The sequence below is a fragment of the Betta splendens genome, chromosome 13 (genome assembly GCF_900634795.4).
Source record: "Betta splendens chromosome 13, fBetSpl5.4, whole genome shotgun sequence".
In the NCBI taxonomy this organism is placed as follows: domain Eukaryota; kingdom Metazoa; phylum Chordata; class Actinopteri; order Anabantiformes; family Osphronemidae; genus Betta; species Betta splendens.
In genome coordinates this window covers 6,597,081-6,620,188 of record NC_040893.2, presented here as the reverse complement: position 1 = coordinate 6,620,188, position 23,108 = coordinate 6,597,081, and the positions used below count along the sequence as shown (strand labels likewise).

The 23,108-nt window shown below is 39.3% G+C and overlaps 1 protein-coding gene, 1 long non-coding RNA gene and 1 pseudogene across 2 annotated transcripts; 2 read left to right on the top strand and 1 right to left on the bottom strand.

Moving 5' to 3' along the window:
* The first annotated feature begins 1,527 nt into the window (after positions 1-1,527).
* LOC114868696 (extracellular calcium-sensing receptor-like) lies at positions 1,528-7,224 on the top strand (annotated as a pseudogene).
* Positions 7,225-14,304: 7,080 nt separating this feature from the next.
* On the top strand, positions 14,305-18,027 carry LOC114868578 (extracellular calcium-sensing receptor-like). Its single transcript, XM_029172308.3, has 6 exons — positions 14,305-14,735; positions 14,911-15,205; positions 15,325-16,119; positions 16,271-16,498; positions 16,595-16,718; positions 17,114-18,027. Exons 1-6 carry the CDS (start codon positions 14,464-14,466, stop codon positions 18,025-18,027), a joined length of 2,628 nt encoding a protein of 875 aa, XP_029028141.1. The 5' UTR covers positions 14,305-14,463.
* Positions 18,028-18,088: 61 nt separating this feature from the next.
* Positions 18,089-22,326, bottom strand: LOC121202689 (uncharacterized). The gene is made up of 2 exons (XR_005898523.2): positions 22,052-22,326; positions 18,089-19,198 (listed from the first exon to the last, which is right to left on the bottom strand). It is a non-coding gene; the product is annotated as an uncharacterized LOC121202689 (long non-coding RNA).
* Positions 22,327-23,108: the final 782 nt, after the last annotated feature.

The window sequence follows — 23,108 nt, the reverse complement described above, 5'->3', positions numbered from 1 at the left end:
TTAATGAAGTTTTCTATTCATAAAAATACACAGTAACTACTGTTTAACAATTTTATCAAACCTTTAGGTCTAAACATTATTACACTTTAGATAATAGTGTTTAGTGGAGGTTGACAGGTATTTTCATTTTACAAAGTCTGCACTCAAGTTTGCCGTCGCCAGCACATGCTTGCTTTTAAATCTGGCTCACCGTCTATGTACCTGTACCACTACTATTGGCCAAATGGTGCGTCCATAAATGTGGTGCATCTATAAATGTAGTGTGTATAGATTTACAGCAAAGCTGATCAACGGCGGCTGAAGATTCGGCTCTTCCTGGCGGGAGTTGGCTCTTCTCAATACAAAGCATTGGCTCTTAGAGCCGGCTTGAACGACACATCACTAATGGCTTGTAATGTTTTAAACAGAAAGTCCAGCTCTAATAGAAACTCTGCTGTGTTTTTCCCTTTACTTTGCAGAAACTGACATATTTCCTACGGGCAAAATTACTCAACACACACTGTGACATGTTGAAAATGCAGGACAAATGGCAGTAGAGGCTGAGCATTTATTATATATCACTGATATGTAATAATAAATTCATATCAATTTAATTTTATTGAATTGAATTTTGCTAACAATGATCCAGCACAGTGATTAATTAATGTAATCTATCATTGTATTGACAAATTTAACAAAAAGCAACTCCTCTTTTCTATATTTTTATTTGCCATCAACATTAGTATTTATTGTCAGAAATAATGAGAGAGAAAAAGAAAAACAATACAAATGTGTCAAAATGACAAACTGTATTGACAGATTCTCTTCTTAAAGTGTAATATTACAATTCAGTTAATTCCTTCCATAATAACCTGTTAATAATCGACAAAACATAACATACAGTATGAGAAGCATTCAGTAACATATTCAAAAGTAGTATATTGCGCATTTATTTATAAAAACTATTAGTATTCGGTGAGAGCAACAGTTGTTGCACGTTGTAATGCCGTTAATTTTATAGTACTCTCCTTTTCATACAATTTGTGTATTCTTCTTGTGTTGGTGCATCTTGAGGGAGGCTCACAAGTGCCGTCATTCGTTGACTCTTTTAATGTTCCTCAGACCAACATCTTCCAACTCTAAACAGCCTGCAGTTTGTAGCTAACCACTTAGCTATGGGATTTGTTAGCTTGCCTTGCTTTTGTTTATACTTCTCCCACACGCTACATGCAATGTAATCTGTCGAAGCCTCCCTCCGCTGTTTGTTTAGTTAGGTGATTAGCTGGCATCAGCAGTGTGTATTGCATTTAAGTGATCCTTTAAACTCAAAGTATGTTGTGAGTCTCCTGCCAACCTTGGGGGGCGGTTCTGAGCATGTTACTTCCTGGTGTTACACCTTCCAGGTGGTTCTTTGTCTGGAGACTATTTAAATGACCGCTGGAGCCTTCCCCAGTTGTCAATCTGTCTTCTCCGTTGACCTTGTGTTTGTACCCGTCTGACCCCGGTCTTTGGCCTTTGGTATTTTACTGTTAGTATTCTACCCCAAGGTGGTAGAGAATGAGCGAGCCAAGATCCTGTGGGACTTCCAGATACAGACAGACAGAATTGTAATGGCGAACCAAGCAGACATTGTGGTGATGGACAAAGAGCAGAGGAAAGCCGTAGTGGTGGATGTGGCAATACCAAGCGATGGCAACATCAGGAAAAAGGAACATGAGAAACTAGAGAAATACCAAGGGCTCAGAGAAGAACTGGAGAAGGCTTGGAAGGTGAAGGCCACAGTGGTGCCTGTGGTGGAGCACTGGGGGCAGTGATCCCCAAATTGGTGGAGTGGCTACAACAGATCCCTGGAAAAACATCCGACATCTCAGTCCAGAAAAGTGCAATCCTAGGAACAGCAAGGATACTGCAGAACCCTCAAGCTTTCTGACCTCTGGTAGAGGACCCCGAGCTTGAAAAAAAAACAAAAAAAAAAACAGATGAGACCACTTGCGTGGGGTGAGAAGGGAGTTCATCCATCCATTTTCTTAACCGCTTACTCCCTAATGCGGGGTCACGGGGGTGCTGGAGCCTATCCCAGCTGGCTACGGGCGAGAGGCAGGGTACACCCTGGACGGGTCGCCAGTCCATCGCAGGGCAACACATAGACAGACAACCATTCACTCACACACTCACACCTACGGGCAATGGAGAGAAGCCATTGTGCCACTGTGGGAGGAAGCCGGAGACGCAAACACGGGGAGAACGTGCAAACTCCACACAGAAAGGCACCAGGGCCGCCTCCGGGAATCGAACCAGTGCTACCCACCGCACCACCGTGCCGCTCGAGAAGGGAGTTAGTATATATATTTATTTAATTTGGTATTTTAATTTACTTTGACTTGTTCACTACCAGCCATCACATAAAAATCTGAAATCTTTAGAATTTGACTAGCTAACTAGTATGGGTTTTGCTTTAACTAGATGACGTGTATATTGCAATATTCAGCTACTAGATGCTGATTATCATGAATCCTGGTTTGGTTGGCTTATGCTTTTTGAGTTTTGAGGAGCCAATTGAAACTCAGTCTCCATAATTCCCCACCCTCTAATTAGCAATTTATTACTAGTTTTACTAGTGAGAACATGGTCTATGTGGCTTCAATTAGTTAACAAATGTGTTTTGTCCTAGTTCAGTAGTGCACAATTTGGCTCCAACAAAGAAAACTAGTGAGGCTTTTTGTGTAACTAGTATATTGACATTGCAAACTTAAGTGCTGATATGTCTGACTAGGGTGTACCTATGGTGAACTAGTGGCATGAAATTATGTTTGATATCAGTGATATGTAATAAAAGCTGAAAAGGCCTGCCATACTGACACTTCAAACTGCTACTACTGCAGCTAATTATCAGAATTTATTAACCCTAAATTATGAACATAACTGGTCCCTCCTCTCAGGTGGTGTAATCCCACATATCATAATTTATGCTATTTTTTTATGCTATTCTATTTCCCTGACAGATCTAATAACAGTAAACTGTCCAAATAAATGATCTAGGCTCGAAAATATATATGGAATAGGGTAAAATCATTGTCTGATGTTTTTTTTTTTCTTTTTTTTTTAATGATGAAAATGTATAAATACCAGCACATATTACTGGTTTAGACTGGGGTACGCGTGATTTCACTCAGGTTTATTTCTGTACAACAGCATGAGATACATAAACAATTGGTCAGAGCAGGGCTGGGCTTTGTTACAGCTCTTGTTCTTAGTGTTGTCGTTCCCTCAGGCCTTTGAGACAGTTTGCAGCCAGAGAGGTGATCCCGACAAACCACAGCTTTCTAAAGATGGTGACATCATGTTAGGAGGAATATTTTCCTTCCACAGCAGCTGGAAAGACAGAGAGGAAACCTACACACACAAACCGATGCCGCTGGAATGTATCAGGTACAGAACAGGTACAAATGTTTGACAAACTGGGGATTAATAGAAAAATGTATTTATTTCAATGTTACAGTTAGAATGTTCTTTAATATGTGAACTGTTAGAGTCCATTACTTCAGATTAATATTCTGATGTTTCTGTGTCAAGATGTGCTGCTGGTACAAATATTTAAATCTGTGTGAACCAAGTTTGAATTTCAGAGAGTTCCAGATTGCCCAGGCTTTGCTTTTTACCATTGAGGAGATCAATAACAGTACGGAGTTACTACCTGGAATTTCTCTGGGATACAAGATGTATGATACATGTGGCTCCATTGTCAGAAGTGTGAAGGCTGCTCTAGCCTTGATTAATGGTAATGAAGCTGTGTCTGCATCAGAGCATCTATGTACTAAACCCTCACAAATTCAAGCAATAATGGGAGAGACATCATCTTCTCTTTGCATGGCTGCAGCTACTGTCATTGGACCCTTTCACATCCCACTGGTGGGTCAATGGTTAAATATCAACATGATGGTTATGTTATTTGTTTGCAAACAGTGTGACTATGAGGACGTTTTTAATCTTTTAATAATAACTGACTATGAGGACGTTTTTAATCTTTTAATAATAACAGGCTCATATCTTTACACTTTAGATCAGCCACTTTGCCACTTGTGCTTGCCTCAGTGATAAATCCAAGTACCCATCCTTCCTCAGAACAATACCCAGTGACTACTATCAGAGCAGAGCTCTGGCCCAGCTGGTCAAACACTTTGGTTGGACTTGGGTTGGAGCTATTAGAAGTAATAATGATTATGGAAATAATGGCATGGCTACATTTACAGAAACAGCTCAGCAGCTGGGAATCTGTCTGGAGTATTCTGTAGCTTTCTTCAGGACAGACCCACCAAACAAGATACAAATTATTATTGACATTATCAAACATTCAACCTCTAAGGTGATTGTTGCTTTTCTTGCATTCCCAGATATGGATGTACTAATGTATAAGTTGTCAGAACACAACATGACTGGGTACCAGTGGGTTGGTAGTGAGGGATGGATATTTGATTTTCAAACTGCAGAAATGGATAAACATCATATTCTGGATGGTGCCACAGGTCTGTCTATCCCCAGAGCACATGTTCGAGGAATGAGAGAGTTTATATTAGGCGTGAAGCCAGTAATCTCCCTGGGTGATGAAATGTTGACAGAGTTTTGGGAAGCAATTTTTGGCTGTAAATTTAAGCAGTCAAACCCATCAACAGATGTTCTGAGGGAATGTACTGGACGTGAAGATCTGAGTGGTTTACAGCACATTTACACTGATATGTCACTTATGCCCATATTCAACAATGTCTATAAAGGAGTCTATGCTGTGGCCCTTGCACTGCATAAGATACTTGGTTGTAATGAAACATGTATGTACAAAATGCGGCTAGAGCCATATAGGGTAAGCAAATGCCTGGTATTTGTTTGTTAAGTTATTGACACAATATAAACTAACAACATAAAACAATGAATATGAACTTGTACTGTGATACCTGCATGTTTATTTTAGCTAATTTCTTTTATACTGTCTAAGATCTTACAGGATATAAAACTGATTGAATTCAAAACAAAAGAAGGAGATGAAGTTTATTTTAATAAGGATGGCGACCCACCAGCAAAGTATGAAATTATAAACTGGCAGCCAACAAAACATGGTGTTGTGGACTGTGGACAGTTGGTCTCTATGATGCATCTTTACCTGCAGACAAACAGCTGAGTCTGCAAAATAAGAATTTAATCTGGGCACAGAACTCCAATCAGGTAATCATTATCATTATTGTTGACTACTGTATATATTCATTATAAAGCAATATAATAAGAGGTTTGTAAAGATGCCTTTTAATACACAATGTTGAACAAATGTTTTATGTTCCTGCAGGTTCCTGTGTCAGTTTGCAGTGAGAAATGTTCCCCAGGAACTCGTAAGGTTCTCCAGAAAGGAAAGCCTGTCTGCTGCTATGACTGTATAAGATGTGCAGAGGGAGAAATAAGCAACACCACAGGTTTACTGATATTTTATATAAAGTTTTCCAAACCTCCTTTCATTTTGAAATTATGCGTGTGTGCGTGCGTGCGTGTGTGTGTATGTATGTGTGTATATATATATAAATATGCAATATTTAATGATAAATGAAAGAAAGCAAAAATATTATTTTTATTCTTTCATTTCCAAAAGTTTACAACACAGGCTCTTCACAAAAGTGCAAAAAAAATTTTATTTTGTATTTTGTGCACAAAGTACAAAATTAAAACTTAATATTTGCCATATGGTTGTGAAAGTGTGATGTAATAAGTAAACATGACTACTAAAAAAAGAACTCCTGCTTTCTTATTTCTTGTCAGATTCCATCAGCTGTGTTCAATGTCCACCTGAATACTGGTCAAATGACAGAAGAGATGTGTGTGTAAAGAAGGAGGCAGAGTTTCTATCCTATGAAGAAATGATGGGAGCGCTGCTCACTGCTGCATCTTTATGTGGAACATGCATGACTGCTGTTGTGGCCTTCATTTTCTTCACATACAGGAAAACTCCTATTGTCAGGGCCAACAACTCTGAGCTGAGCTTCCTGCTGCTCTTCTCCTTGACTCTGTGCTTCCTGTGTTCCCTGACCTTCATGGGTCGACCCTCTGAGTGGTCCTGCATGCTGAGACACACAGCATTTGGCATCACCTTTGTCCTCTGTATGTCTTGTGTTCTGGGCAAAACTGTGGTGGTGTTAATGGCCTTCAGAGCTTCACTTCCAGGCAGTAATGTGATGAAATGGTTTGGACCAACACAGCAGAGACTCAGTGTTCTGGTCTTCACTCTCATACAGGTTGTAATATGTGTCCTTTGGTTAACGATTTCTCCTCCTTTTCCATTTAAGAACTTGAAGGTAGTCAAAGACAGAATCATCTTAGAATGTGCTCTGGGCTCAGCTGTAGGATTCTGGGCTGTACTTGGCTACATAAGTTTTCTGGCTCTGTTCTGTTTCATTCTTGCTTTTTTGGCTCGGAAGCTGCCTGATAACTTTAATGAGGCCAAGTTCATCACCTTCAGTATGCTGATATTCTGTGCAGTGTGGATCACTTTTATTCCAGCTTATGTCAGCTCTCCTGGAAAGTTCAGTGTTGCTGTAGAGATATTTGCTATTCTGGCCTCTAGTTTTGGATTGTTATTATGTATTTTTATTCCAAAATGTTACATTATGTTACTGAGACCAGAGAAGAACACAAAAAAGAAAATGATGGACAAAGGGAAGGGACATCAAATATATTCTGAATTTTAACAAAACAATAACAAATTCAGAATATTTTGCGAGACCAAAGAAGAATACGATTGGAGAAAGTACCAACAAAGAATTTTTTTCAACCAAATTCCTAAAAAAATATACAGGATACAAATACTGTCTAGTGAGAATTCCAGTGTTTTATCTGACATATTTCACTGCAATATTCTTAAGTAAAGTTATTACATTGGACACTAAATACAATTAAGAATTCAACATTTATGATAAAGAACATCAGTACTAATAGAAATAAAAAAGCTGCATTGTGACACTGCAGAATTGTTTCAATGTATTATACATCAATAGATACAAACTCACCTCTTATGAATGCTTACTAACGTCACATGCAACATAGCTTTTTTATAAATGCCAAATACAAATGTTACGTGATTGTGATTCAGTGTTTGGAGTAGGTCCTCACATGTTTGTTCCTGCCTTCACTCTGCAGTGCAGCCTGACCTGATTCTATTGTCATCTTTGCAGTCTAATTTAAACTAGACAACCCTTTCAAACTACTTTTACATTGTTTGCACTCTTTAAGAGAGGACAGTATTTGGTGTTAACCTGATAGCTCACTACTTCTCATCAAACCAAAACCAAACAAAAGTTTGAGATCTTATACTGCAGCGAATACATAACCTACACTCTCAGAAATAGGGGTGCAGAAGTGGTACATTTCTGTCCCTAAAAGTAAAGTCTACACCAATGTACCCTCTAAGGCTAATTATTGTACCTGAAGGTAACTCCGGAACATTTGGAGTGTAGGAATGGTACATTAATGTTCCTCAGCAGTCCAATAAGGTACAAAATACAGTCATGTTAGGTTTCTAAAATAGTAAAAGCAGCAAAGTAAGTATTTCAATTGGAATATTTTAAGGTTTCCTTACCTAGTTTTATACAAGATAGATAGTTTGTGGAATAGTAGAAATGAGCTGAACAAGATATTAAAATAAAAACCTTAAACTAAAATGTGATCTATTACGTGTAAGAAATGTCTCAACAAATATTTTATTTATATATATATTGTATTTATTTATTATTTATTTAATTTGTGACAAATAATCTTCTCAGTCTGCACTGTTTGACAAGATTAATGCTTTACACACAAATTTAACAGCTCACTATTTTGATTGGCCAATAAATGTGTCAATAAATGTGCTATTATAATTTATAGTAAGTTTAAGTTACAGCTGTTCAAGTAGGTAAAATGTAAAATGACTGTTTACATATCTGCATGGACGTCTAAGTATAGTTTAACTTGCTGTATGCAGGGCTTAGGTAAACTAGATTTTTAATGGGCACAGCACATAAACAGCAGGCAGTTCGGACAGGCAGAAGACAAAAACAGGGAATCCAGCTCAGCAAAGGTACAGACGTAGACTAGGCAGGGACATGGTCACAACAGGCACAATGCTGTTGTAATAGTGTGATACTGTTACAACAGCATCACACTGGCGCCCAGTCTGGTCTCCGGAGCGACGGCCAAGGGGATCGCTGCGGCTTCTTTTCCAGGCAAAGGTAACAACAAGGTTCAGGCAGGATTCAGTAGTCAGGGAAGTCAGGATCAATACACGGAACACAAGATACTAAACGCTGGAAAGAAGTACTGGACTTAACAATCTGGCAACTGGAGTCTGTGAGAGGTGGAGGCTATATACTGGTGCTGATTAATTAACTGTTAACAGGTGTGCTGAATGAACCGGGAACTGAACTGAGAGACAGGAAGTATTACAAAATAAAACAGGAAATAACGTGAACTATGACAACATGAGAATATTTTCCTGTTAATTATACTTGTTCAAGAATTTCTAACAGAAATGACAAATGTGTTTGGGGATGTTATTACACCTAACTGTCATTACTTGATTTACTGTGCAAGACTGATCAGAATTTATGGGCCTCTTTGTTTCATGTGGTGCATTTGATTTGAGAGTATGCACAATATTTTAAAGTCGTTGCCCATAACTGTAGAAATTTTGTGAACATGGCAACAACACTGAGCAGTAGACACCAGTTCAGGCAATGCTTCTAATAGATTGTGCCTGGAATTTTCGCACTTCATAACCCTCATGATCAATCACAACCTCTGTAATGTCAAATATGCTGAGAGATGTATTTGTTATAGACATACTCCAGAGAAAATTCCATTACTTTGGCAGTGGTAAAGTGTTGGTGCCTCAGTCAAAAGTTCATATAGCACAACTCAACATTGTATTACATATAGAAATGAATTTTAATATGAGCATATTGTTTAATAATGTTTTTAAATGTATCTCTCTGACTTTGACTGCTTAATTTGTGTACCTCATCAACACCTTTTGTACAATTCAATTAAGGTACAAAATTATCACCAGAGGTTCATGATTGCACCCTATAAAGTACAAATCAAAAGGTACAAATATGTACCTTGTCTAAAAGGTACAGGTGGTACAGGAGGTGAGGTAGTTTGTGTTCCTTACATTTAAAATGATGAAACGCCCATCAAGCATCAATAAATCCATACGTGTAAGATCCCATTTTGTTGGCAAGGCTTGAAGGAACGTAACAACAGAATGCTTTTAGGTTCAAAACTACATTAGCCAGAAGAAAAAAAAAAAACAAACTTTCATTCACAGAGATCGAGTCATCACACAAAAAATAGTTAACTTAATTCTATGTTCCCTACAGTTATTTGGAGTTGTAAACAAAGCCATTCTGCCAATTCCAGCTGAATCAAATGATGCCCCATTAGGGGGTCTACGACATCCCTTTGTTCCATTAGATGCCAGGATTGACACATGTCTGAAACCCCCTGAAAGAGAAGGACCCCCCACGCTTCCTGCTCCTCTTCAGCCTATCAGAAAGTGCTGATCTCGAAACAGATTTACAGACAAGGAAGTAACGATTCCAGGTATATAAGACATCCCAAGATGGAGGACAAAGAACAACAGCTGCTGCAATCAGACACAGACCCTCACTCTAGTGAATCACCCTAGTGATGAAAGGGGGGAGCCACGCCATTTAACACCTAAGTATTTCATCAAATTGTGTTAATATAAATATAGATTTACACCTCTATTATCTTTTTAAGGCCTCTGGTCATTTTAACATTACCATGTTAAAAACACATCAAAGAAATCACGCAACATGTGAAGTCTCTAGCTCAAAAAATTAATAAAGTAATTGTTTAATTTAAATAACTACTGTAACCCTCTGTCTTATGTCCTTAGGTTATGTGCACATAGAACAGTTTTGTTTGTGAAGGCACTGTAATTTTTAAAGATGTTTGTAGTTCGTACGATAATTTGTGTGAAAAAATTGGATGATTTGAAAGTGACAGTACCATATGTCTTTGTTTCCCATCTGGCAACACTGACTTCAACTGTTCTTAAAACTAGACTTTAGAAAAGAAGAAAAGCCTACTAAATAGTAGTAGTAGAGGTATAATAATAATAATAATAATAATAATAATAATAATAATAATAATAATAATAATAATAATAATAATAATAATAATATAGCCTACAGTACAGTAATTGTACTGTACTTGCCTAAGACGCCTCACTCCATAAAGTCTGACTTTACCTGCTACACAGTGGTGGTTTTTTGATGGGACAACAAGCTCTACATGTCAAAACGTCCTGAACTGTCTGGTACTTTTTCTGACACAAATTATATAATTAATTCATATATTAGCTAAAATTATATTGTATTTTAAGTTAATGTCACTTGTTTACGCTTCTTATTATTTTGGGAGTATTATTAGGTACTTTATGTATGTCACAATCGCGATAATCACTAAGATGCCGGACCCACATGCACTGCCCAGGAGATGTTCAGGTGAGTAGAAGGAGTTTTAATGTACAGTGTAGTCAAAGGTACAGGCATGGATCAAGACCAGGAGAGCAGAGAGTCAGAGGTATATAGGAAGAAGGCAGGTGGATGGTCGTGGACAGGCAGTCAGGACATACACAATCAGGCGAGGCTACGGTACCAGTGAGGGATGATCCAAAGTGAAGTGGATGAAGTCAGGTAAACAGGCAAGACTGTAACTAGCAGGCAAAAACAAGAAATGCCGGGTTACAACAATACACAATCTAGCAGGGAACTAACGTAAGTGCTGGTGTTTAAGTAGTAAATGACCAGATTGTTAACAGCTGAGTATTCACGTGAATGAAACATAAAGCGTCAAAAGGGCATGACTGAACAGAAACCGTATTATGTATTTCATATGTTCAGTTAACTTGTTTGTATTTGAATGTGCAATTGCGTTAGTTAATTAAAAGAATGTCCAATGCAAAGCTATTAAGTTTCTTATGAGTGTATACAGTAGCAGTGAAATTTACTGCAATTTAATGGGGCACCACCTGAAATCTTGCCTAGGGCGCCAAAGGACCTCGTCTGAATATTTTTATACATAAAGTTGTTGTTCCAACAGCGGTTCAGGCTCGGGTTCGGACAAGAATAGACTGCAGAATCCACTCATTTTAACAATATTTATTTAAGTTATACAAAACGTAATGTGAATCCTGTTCCCGACACCCACATTGTCACTAAAAATAAGGGAATAACGTGATTAGGTGCAAGCTATTAAATAAGAGCGTGAGAAGCAAACCAATCTGTGACTAACTAGGTAAACAAAGCATGACTTAGGAGGAAAGTGGAGGGTACTGTAGGGGTGGGCGGATCCATCCTAATATCGATAATATAGATACCAATGCTAATATTGATATCGATCGATACCCCAACAAAAATATTGATTCTTTGGCTGAATTTTACTCCTCCGCACTGCTGCTGTTTTTTACAAAGACACGACCTAACTATCTTGTCTGTCTGCGTCTCCAAATGCCTGTGTGTAACAGCGTGCCTGTGCACCATATGCCAGAGCGAACCAGATAAAAACCAACATCCACCCCCCTCCCTCTTGCTTTGAGATCTGACGTGACTCAGCAAAAAAAAGCAGGCAGAGGACACAGACGAAGGAGAAGGATGGAAGCAAGAAAGAGGAGCAGCGTGTGGTTATATTTTCAAGCCAAAAATGAAACAATGGAGACCTGTACAATCTGAATACAGTGGCAACGCTACCAATTTATATTATATATTTATATTTACTGTTGAACTTTGTCTGGGCTTTATTAAATGAATACAACTCAAACAAAACACATAACAGTCATGAAAATGTATTTATATTTGATAATGCATTTATTGTCAAAAAGTATCGGTGTTGGTATTGATATCCACAATACTGGTCCAGTATTTACTTGGTATCGGATTAACTCTAAAGTTTGCAGTATCGCACACCCCTAGTGGCAGGTTTGAGGCTTGGCGGAGTAAGTAAAGCTGTATGAAGGTTAAGATTATGTCTATGGAAAAGGAGAGAGTGATCTGGTGATAGCCCATGGGTCTGTTGGTGAGAGGGGTTCTCATTCAGCAAGCATATGGCTTTCTGGCAGGGAGTCCATACGTGAAGGGGCCTTCTCACTCATTGCTGAGTGTGTTTCTAATTTTGATCGATTAGAATACGCTGTAAACTATTGCCCTGCTGCAAGTCCAGCTAGAGAGAATGAACTTTTTTCAGAGGTGCTCCCTGTTCCCTGGCGTATGACGCAGGTGACGCCTCCTCGGAGGCTTTCCAGAAAAGAGGCGGGCCAGGCAACCCCGCTCAAACCAGAATTGTAACCAGAAACAGGTTCAATAACTTTGAAATAAGACGGTTGACAAATATCGGGCAAACAGATGATGTTGATTATGGACACATTTATGGAGCTGTTATGGGCAATGTTTTCGAACTGGTCCAACAAGCTTTAAATAAGACTCAAGAAGGTGATTTAATTCAGCTTGAGCTCCATGTTGCGATCACGGGCGTCCGCGGGTGTGTCAGTCGCGGAACGCATGGACTTTTCACAGTTTCAAGTTGGGAGCTTGGAGCTCGGGATTCAGGTGGTGCACAGTCTACAAGGGGGTGGTAAAAGAGGGCTGACGAAGACGCTAGACTGTGAAATTTTCAAAATAAGCAGAGATTCATGTACATTGTTAAATATCAAGATAATCAACTCGGTTTTGCAAGCAATTGGGCTCATCTGCTCTATCTAGGAATCACGCCAAGGCAGAAAGTAGGGGGCGTGATCTTCAGCAACAGACTGGTTTAACAGCCCAGACCCCGATGTGTTTCACGAACGTGGAGAAGTTTGATGATGTCGTTTGGTGCAAGAATTTAATCTTTTACAGAACAGAAATCGGAACATGTTTCACACAACAAAGCAGCTGCCTCGTGAGCCCTTACAGTATACCTGTTTCTTTTCGAGAATCATTATTACAGGCTAAAGAACACAAGTGCTTTCATAGACTCAAGATACTTGTGCAATCATTGCTACAAGGGTTATGATGGGCTGCTGAATCATAAATGTGCAGAGCATTGTAATGTGTTCCTTGTTGCAGAGTGCACCGGCATGCGTCCGGCAGCCAGTGACAGCGTGGTGTGTGAATATTGTAATCTGAGGTGTGCCTCAGCCTATTGTCCTGCAAAACATTGGGAGGGTGTGGAGGCCTGTAGCGCAGAAACACACCAGCGTGTGTGGCATTCATAAGAAATGTTTAAGTTGTAGTCGGCTGTATCACAATAAACATATCACCCACTAAACAATCAAAGCCGCACGAATGCCGCCGTCAAGTGCCACATCTGTGGTGGGGTCATCTACAGTATGGAGGAACAGCTGAGACTGTTCTCCTGAAAGAGTCCCCAATGTTATTCCGAATAAAAAGTTGTTCTATGACTTTTGGCCATTTTACGTCAGCGTGATGGGGGTACTGTAATGGCGTCCCGTGGGGTTATTATGGACCTGATTGTGCAGTAAAGTTTCTCAAGCGCCTCAGGGCTAAGAAGTACAAAGATTCTGTGTTTTTGGCTCACCTTCATGCGAGGGGTTTTGATGGACATATTCTTTTGAACGCCATGGTGACTTTGGGGATTACTCCGCAAGTTGTAATGCAGGGATCTAAGATCATACTATTCATAGAACCCCATTATAATCTGAAATTTATAGATTCAATAATTCTATAATTTCTTTTGCCTTTTCCACTAGCCTCCCTGCCAAGAGCTCTGAGGTTAGACGGAGCCGAGAAAGGGCATTTCTGGAACTGGAGAACTGGAGCGCTTGTTGATGCTAATAAATAGTTTGAGTTAAATAAACATTGCATGTACTGTATTGAACATGATATAAACATTTGGTGTTTTTTTTCTTTGCATTACACATCACTATATTATTGTAAACACTTTTAATCCACACTTGAATTATAGTGACATCTGATTTGTCCAAAGATACTCGGCGACTCACTGAGTGTTTCTGCAAACAGGTAAAACAAACTACAACAAGTAAATCACCATATTCTCACTGCTGACGATTTGCACTTATTTAAATAATAATCACAAGCAATTAATGAAGTATCTACTGCAACAACTATTTGCAACATCTGATAAGCCAGTGGTAAAGGAAGGGTCATAGTGACTAGGCTTGATACTGTACAGTACTTGCTTGACCTTGTCTAAACATCATAGTAATGTGGTTAAAATTGCACTGAATACAGTACATTATGATAATTTTGTATGTCAGCATTCACCCCGGAACCATGTAACAACAATAAACTACAGTACCACAAAAGTTAATCTTGCTTTATTTGGGCTCTTTATTACACAGGGTGACATTAATATCTGTTTCTTTTTTTTTGTTGGTGATGCAAAATCTATAAATGTCAGCACTGGCTGTTGGTCTACAATAAGGTACACATGATTGCACCCAGAGGTTTATTTCTGTACAACAGCATGCCATGCACAAACAAGTGGCCAGAGCAGGGCCGGGCTCTGTTACAGCTCTTGTTCTTAGTGGCATCATTCTCTCAGGCCTTTGGGACAGTTTGCAGCCAAAGAGGTGATCCTGACAAACCTCAGCTTTCTAAAGAGGGTGACATCATGTTAGGAGGAATTTTCTCCTTCCACAGCAGCTGGAAAGACAGAGAGGAAACCTACACACATAAACCACTGCCACTGGAATGTATCAGGTACAGAACTGGTGAAAATGAAATGAAAATGTATGTATTTTTATCCTACAATTAGATTGTTCTTTACTATGTGAACTGTTAGAATTAAATACTTCAGATTAATTGAATCTTAAATCTTTTGTTTCCATGTCAAGATCTGCTGCTGGTACGAATATTTAAATCTGTTTGCACCAAGTTTGAATTTCAGAGAGTTCCAGTTTGCTCAGGCTTTGCTTTTTACCATTGAGGAGATCAATAACAGCACAGAGTTATTACCTGGAATCTCTCTGGGATACAAGATGTATGACACCTGTGGCTCCATTGTCAAAAGTGTGAAGGCTGTTCTGGCCTTGATTAATGGTAATGAAGTTGTGTCTGCATCAGAGGGTCCATGTACTAAACCTGCACAAGTGCAAGCAATAATAGGAGAGACCTCGTCCTCGCTTTGCTTGGCTGCAGCTACTGTCATTGGACCCTTTCACGTCCCATTGGTGGGTCAATGGTGGCATAATAACATTTAGAGTTGTCATGTGGTTTGCAAGTAGAAAGTGTGACTGTGTGGAGATTTTTAATCTCTTAATAAAACCAGGCTCATGTCTTTACATTTTAGATCAGCCACTTTGCCACCTGTGCTTGTCTCAGTGATAAATCCAAGTACCCATCCTTCCTCAGAACAATACCCAGTGACTACTATCAGAGCAGAGCTCTGGCCCAGCTGGTCAAACACTTTGGTTGGACTTGGGTTGGAGCTATTAGAAGTAATAATGATTATGGAAATAATGGCATGGCAACCTTCACAGAAACAGCTCAGCAGCTGGGAATCTGTCTGGAGTATTCTGTAGCTTTCTTCAGGACAGACCCACCAAACAAGATACAAAAGATTATTGAAATTATCAAACGTTCAACCTCTAAGGTGATTGTTGCTTTTCTTCATTTCCCAGACATGGATGTACTAATTTATAAGTTGTCAGAACACAACATGACAGGTTACCAGTGGGTTGGTAGTGAAGGCTGGATCATTGATTCCCAAATTTCAGAAATGGACAAATATCACATTCTGGATGGTGCCATAGGTCTGTCTATCCCCAAAGCACATGTTAGAGGAATGAGAGAGTTTATATTAGACGTAAAATCTCTAAATACACTGGATGATAAGATGTTTGCAGAATTTTGGGAAACATTATTTAACTGTAAGTTTAAGTCATCAAAAACAACAGAACACAGTCAGAGAGAATGTACTGGACTTGAAGATCTGAGTGGTTTACAACACAGAAATACTGATATGTCCCTTATGCCCATATTCAACAATGTCTATAAAGGAGTGTATGCTGTGGCCCATGCACTTCATAGAATATTTGACTGTAATGAAACATGTGACACGAATGTGCAGCTGCATCCATTCATGGTGAGTTAATAATTAATTCAATTATTTTATAATTGACACAGTAAACACTTTTTAATATGAAAAACACGTTGCTATTGCATATCAATTATGTGTTGAGCCCAAGCAACTTCACAAAATAATGTCACAACTAAATAGGTACATGCTATTATAGATTCTACAGCACATCAGAAATGTTCATTTTATGACAAAGGAAGTAGATGAAGTTTACTTCAATGAGGATGGAGACCCACCGGCAAAATATGAAATTATAAACTGGCAGCCAACAGAAAATGGTGTTGTAGACTTTGTCACAGTCGGTCTCTATGATGCATCTTTATCTGAAGACAAACAGCTGAATCTACAAAATAAGACTTTAACCTGGGCACAGAGTTCAACACAGGTCTGATTATCTTGCATAATGATTGTAACAGAAAGTAACAAAGTATTATATACATGCTACATGTACATTTTTTTGATATTCATGTTGTTCCTGCAGGTTCCTGTGTCAGTTTGCAGTGGGACATGTTCCCCTGGAACTCGTAAGGTTCTCCAAAAAGGAAAGCCTGTCTGCTGCTATGACTGTATAAAATGTGCAGAGGGAGAAATAAGCAACGTTACAGGTTTAGTGATACAAAGTGCATGCTTAGATAAATTAAATTCATTGTTACCTGTTGTTGAAATATATCCTTTGATTTAATCATCAAAACAGAATGTTATTCTTAAGAGAAACATTGTCATAATGTCAACACAGTATGACATATATATATTTCTAATCTACATGTGTGTGTCAATCTATACATGTTTTTAATATTTTTTTATTATTAAAAAACATCTTAAATTCTCCCTTTGCACATCTTAAATGTGCAGAGGGAGAAATAAGCAACATCACAGATTTATTAATACTTAATTAAAGGTGGCTGAACTCAATCCAAACATAGGACAATATTAAATGAACAAAAAAACATGTTGAAACTAAAACACTAAGTCTAATGTCTGTTTTATTCTTTCACGTCAGATTCTGTCAGCTGTGTTCAATGTCCACCTGAATTTTGGTCAAACAACAGAAGAAATGTGTGTGTAAAAAAGGAGGCGGAGTTTCTATCCTATGAAGAAATGATGGGAGCACTGCTCACTGCAGCATCTTTATGTGGAACATGCCTGACTGCTGTTGTGGCCTTCATTTTCTTCACATACAGGAAAACTCCTATTGTCAGGGCCAACAACTCTGAGCTGAGCTTCCTGCTGCTCTTCTCCTTGACTCTGTGCTTCCTGTGTTCCCTGACCTTCATGGGTCGACCCTCTGAGTGGTCCTGCATGCTGAGACACACAGCATTTGGCATCACCTTTGTCCTCTGTATGTCTTGTGTTCTGGGGAAAACTGTGGTGGTGTTAATGGCCTTCAGAGCTTCACTTCCAGGCAGTAATGTGATGAAGTGGTTTGGACCAACACAGCAGAGACTCAGTGTTCTGGTCTTCACTCTCATACAGGTTGTAATATGTGTATTGTGGTTAACGATTTCTCCTCCTTTTCCATTTAAGAACTTGAAGGTAGTCAAAGACAGAATCATCTTAGAATGTGCTCTTGGCTCAGCTGTAGGATTCTGGGCTGTCCTTGGCTACATAGGTTTTCTGTCTCTGCTCTGTTTTGTTCTTGCTTTTCTAGCTCGGAAACTGCCTGATAACTTCAATGAGGCCAAGTTCATCACCTTCAGCATGTTGATATTCTGTGCAGTGTGGCTCACTTTTATTCCAGCTTATGTCAGCTCTCCTGGAAAGTTCAGTGTTGCTGTAGAGATATTTGCTATATTAGCTTCCAGTTTTGGACTGTTATTATGTATATTCATTCCAAAATGTTACATTATGTTATTAAGACCGGAGAAGAATACAAAGAAAAATATAATGGGGAAGGTACCAACAAAGAACTTCTGAAATCTCAAGCAACTATACTGTACCAACTGTACAGTATATCTTAGGACAAATACAGTGGGAATTCAGAATTGTTAATTTAATTGTTAAATCCATAATTCTTAATTTTAATTAATGTACAATTACGTCTTGATTAAACTGTAAAAAATATATAGACGTACATGGGTCTAAAGTAGCCACAACACTTTTCATACGCTGAGAGACAAAGACAACAAAGCACAACAAGCTACAACTTTGTTTTACTTGCAAGGGGAGCCCGTCTGAGGTAAAGCGCTTTACCTAGGAAATGTCAACTCTGACTCCGGCGAGCTCTACTTTTTTATTAGAAAATGGGACACGCCTTGAAGTTGCATCAAATAAGTGTATGGAATCAATGAATACATGAAGATCATACTGAGAACAAGAAAATTCCATATAAGGATAAAACACTTGATTGAGTTGGATAAGCATGAGCGTAGACGTATATCATCATGTACTGCACAACCCTAAGACTGCTAACCTTTCTCCGGCCTTTCAGTTAACCCAGCAAAAGTCAGCAGTCCCAACCACTTCCTGTTTCTATGTCTGTGTGCAGGGTGCAGCTCCAGCAACTTAAACATGTTTTTGTTTCTGACAGGATTAAATATTGAGCACATATATCCTTCATAATGACAAAAAGTAACAAACAATAAATCAACATTGTGAGTGGGGTAACATCATAATAACAAAATCATAAATCAGTCAGCAAATCATATTTACTCTAACATTTCCCCATTTGTCATTATAAGGATTTACTATGAAGCATCGGCAATACATCACTTAGTCTATTTTCAATGTATGCATGATTACACAGCAGTTAGACCTATTTTTGGATTTGGCTAAAACTTTAACATAACGATACCACACATTGGTCTCAAATGGGTGTAAGTGCTCAGCCTCCAGGTCTTTCCAGACCCAGCCATAGCTGGGAGAGGGGATCAGCTGGTTTCTACGGCGACCAAAGGTTTCATACCGGTCGACTTCCACCCCTACTTAGTGCCAACCAGGGGAATCACTCTTTTGCAGTTTCAGTTATCTTCACTGCAGTGGGTGTGGTGAGTCGGACAGTGTAGGGGTCTTCCAACCGTGGATGGGACCAGTTCTTTCTTTTGATGACTATTATCAGGATCTGGTCATCTGGTTTAATGGCTGAATCCTGTGGAGACAGAACACCGCCTGACACATCATTTGCATTTACAACTTTTTTGAGACATTGAGACATGGCATGGCCCATGACTCAAAACTGTGGCAGTGTGGAACAGGCTTTTTGGAATATATGGTTTATTTTATATTCTATAGATTCCATCGACAACTGCCCCCGTTTTTTACCCATAAAATTGCTCTGGTGTGGGTGCATTCTGCTGCATGTCTGTAAGGATTTGTAAATCAAATGGTGTTGCTGTTTCTGTGCCCTGTCCTGAAAGTACTAAAATCCCATGCTTGCCTTCAGCTGCCTCCTTAGTGGTTTTGTTAGCAAAAGAATTACCTCTGGAAATTGGGTTTTTACTCTTCGTATGTGCTGCACATTTGCAGACTGCTATGGTTTGTGGTAGCATTACGACTTCTATAAGTGCTTTTGACAATGCTGCATGTTTTACTGACTTTTCTGTAGAAGTGGTCATACCTCTCCTTGCCCACTGGACTGCATAGTGTTGAGAAAGCATATTGGCTATCTGTGTAAACTGTTGTAGCGGATTCAAATTACTAATAGTTTAATATCAATGCAGAAACATTAATATTCCTCGAAGTTGGGGCACCAGGTTTGTTTTAAAGCTGAAACAACGCTTGTATCAATCTAGTCAATGCCGGATGTCAATTCAATGAGTTACCAGTAATAAACAACAATAACGTTATTGCGATAAAACCAAATCAGTCTCTAATGTCGTGAATTCTTGTCCTCTGCTTTTATCTGAAGAACAATGCACACAAAACCAGATTCCTATTACGTTTTATTAATCTAACACTACTGGATATATGAATAACATAATATGGAAATACTCAAATAACAGAACAGAAAATGAGAAAGCAATCAGAATGAGATGATCAACAGTGAATGAATCAATGAGTGAAAGGACAAGGAATGGTCAAGACCTGAGTGTGTGATGATCCAGGTGCCACGGCCTCTGGGCCAGGAATCGTCGCCTGCGGTGATGATGACGGCTCGGGTTCAGCAAAGTAACAGTCACAGTCAAGCCATAGTACTGTCTCCACTGCCTTTATTGCTGCCATCTTTTCTTGCCACTATGGACTAAGGACTAAGGACTATTGATGGGTACTGTTTTTGGTTAGTCACGCATTGCACGGCATACAAGATGTGCAAAGGCACCTGTCTATTGTTTATGCTTTGTAGAATAGATGGCGAAATCAAAGCCTCATGAATCACTGAGCAACTATGACACAGTTGGGCTGAAATTGACACATTACTCGACACCATTTAACACAGTCAGAGTGGGCAACGACATCTGCTGGTTGTGCGTAAGAACTGCATTAGAGCAAACTGACCATCAAACCCTCGCTGATATGTGGTTTTTCAGGATCACAGTCCATGTTTAATGTCAAATAAATGTTATTTAATCACAGGTGTGTAATTGTGTTTCTCTGTGGATAATAATATATCAGTAGCCTTGAGTAAGTATTTTTGATAGTCCGAAGTTATTAGAGCTGTATTTGGTGCTTCTGCACCTCAACTGAGGAGACATGTTTGTCAATTAGTTAAATGAAAGACTTTTATTTCATTTTATTTTTTCACAGAACACGACTTTAATCAGCTTCTCACTACCTCCCCAGCTTTGGAGAAGTGCTGTTTGCACTGCACTGATGTCTGACTAATAAAGATATTTGTATTGGAATTGTGACTTGTCAAAATGTAGTTTTAGTCTTTAATTACATTTTGAACTTGTCATAAAAATATTACACATGCCTTAGCCACGTTTGTTCATGTCATGTTGCTAGCTCGCAGTTTGTTCAGGCCATGTCACTAGCTATTGTTTGTTCTTGCCATGCCTTAGCTTACGTTTTGCTAGTTCTTCCCAGCTCTGATTAAAAGAGACTATTTTTTCCGTTACTTTGGTTTCTCTGGTTCAGACTCCGCCCAAATGGACTTCCACAGACTCGATCCACCATCCTGGATGGTGAATTGTGACAGAATGCCTCAGCCACGAATGGACCCAGTCAGAGCAGGCCAAGGAGCTCACACCATCAGAACCTTGTACAAGCTTCTGGCCACAATCCCAGAATTACCTGACACACAGGCCAAATGTTCCACCTTGGACTGGACCAAGTCTGTGTGTGCCTCCACTCCGTGGTTGAAGGAGTGTGAGGGCTTTCATGGGGTGGAACAAGTTTTTACCTTGCTGGAAGACTCTCTAGCCTTGCCTTGCCCCGCTGCAGCCCCACTGACTGTATCGGACTGTAAGACCTGTTCAAATGCCATCCTCAAATGTTGTTTTTTCAGGCAGTCTTTGGCTGGAGTGTTCCTCAGGGGCTATGCATTCCCCTGCCCCAGACTGCAGATTGTCCCTTTCAGAGGCTCGGCCTATCTGGAAGGAACTGAAGGCCCAGGGCTCCCCACACTACGTACATGTACCTTTCTTCTGTCACTCAGCTCCTGACACAGTCCCCACACGGATCACCCATGCTGTAGTTTCTGCTTTATGCCTGGCCTCTGCAACCCCAGCTCCACGTTTCACTGCTGCGGCTCCATGACCTGCCCAAGCTTCAACCACCTGTCCACAGCCTGCCATGCCACCAGGCCCACGTCGGTCTCCAGCTCACTCCAGTGCCCACTCCAGTTCACATTAGTGATGGGAAGTTCCGTTCTTTCAACTGACTCGGATCTTTAAGTCTCGTTCAGTAAAGTGAATTAGTCATTTCGAGTCAGTCGTTCATTTCGTTCATTTACAATGTGGTGGCGCTGTGGGCGTCGTAATAATGGCCGCGGTCCTCAAACACTACAGTATATACTGACCACTAGCAATTTAAACCATCTGAAAACCTAGCAAATACTCACCACATTAACGTGACTTATCATGCTTCTTCCCTGCTATTGTCGTTTAACAGCCCGACAGTCGCTTGGTAGCGGTAGGAACGAATTGGAGCTCGTCTTGCTCGCTACAGAGCCTGCGCGGATCTGCTGTCATGTGACAAGTGAACAAACGAACCATTCATAAGAACGAGTCCCAAAAGAACTGTAGTACTTGGTGCTCGCTACAGAGCCTGAGCTGTGAACTATGAACGAGAACGAGAACGATGACTAAACCGCGCAGCCCGAGCTGCCCTTTACATGACGGCTGATAAAGTGAAAGTAAAACTTATTTTGACAATTAGTGAGACTTTCAAGCAAAAAGTAACAATAAGTTCCCTAAAATATTTACTTGGTCAATTGGTGCATTTATCTTGGCCAAAACGTGACATTCTTATTGTTATTGTTATTATATTTTATGATTGTGGCAGAGTATACAGGATGTTGATATAATGTTCGCAAGTATTTATTTACAAACACACTTTACATTATATACATAATAACACTACACACATCTACTACATATTATTATTATTATTATTATTATTATTATTATTATTATTATTATTATTATTATTATTATTATTATTATTATTATTATTATTTATTTATTTATTTATTTATTTATTTATTTTTTAGGACAAAGTATAACACAACAAGTTAATAGAATTTTCAAAACTATTTATGAAAACACTCATCATTCTTTACATTATACTGTATACACAATTAAACTACACATATCTACAAGAAACAAAGACCAATAATTAATTATGATTCCATGAATAAATAATGTATGTCGGCTGTCAGGGGTGACAAATAAATAAACGTCAGAAATCAGACATTGTTCATTTCCTTGTTTTTCCAGTCCACACAGCCCCGTAGCTGAGCCACAGCTGTGACATGACAAAAGAACGATCAAACGATCCATAAGAATCCAAGGAACGAATCAGGAACAAACTGGAGTGCTTGCTGCTCGCTACAAAGCCTGCACGGCTCGGCTGTCACGTGACAAAAGAACTAATCCTTGAGGAACGATGCTCAGTTG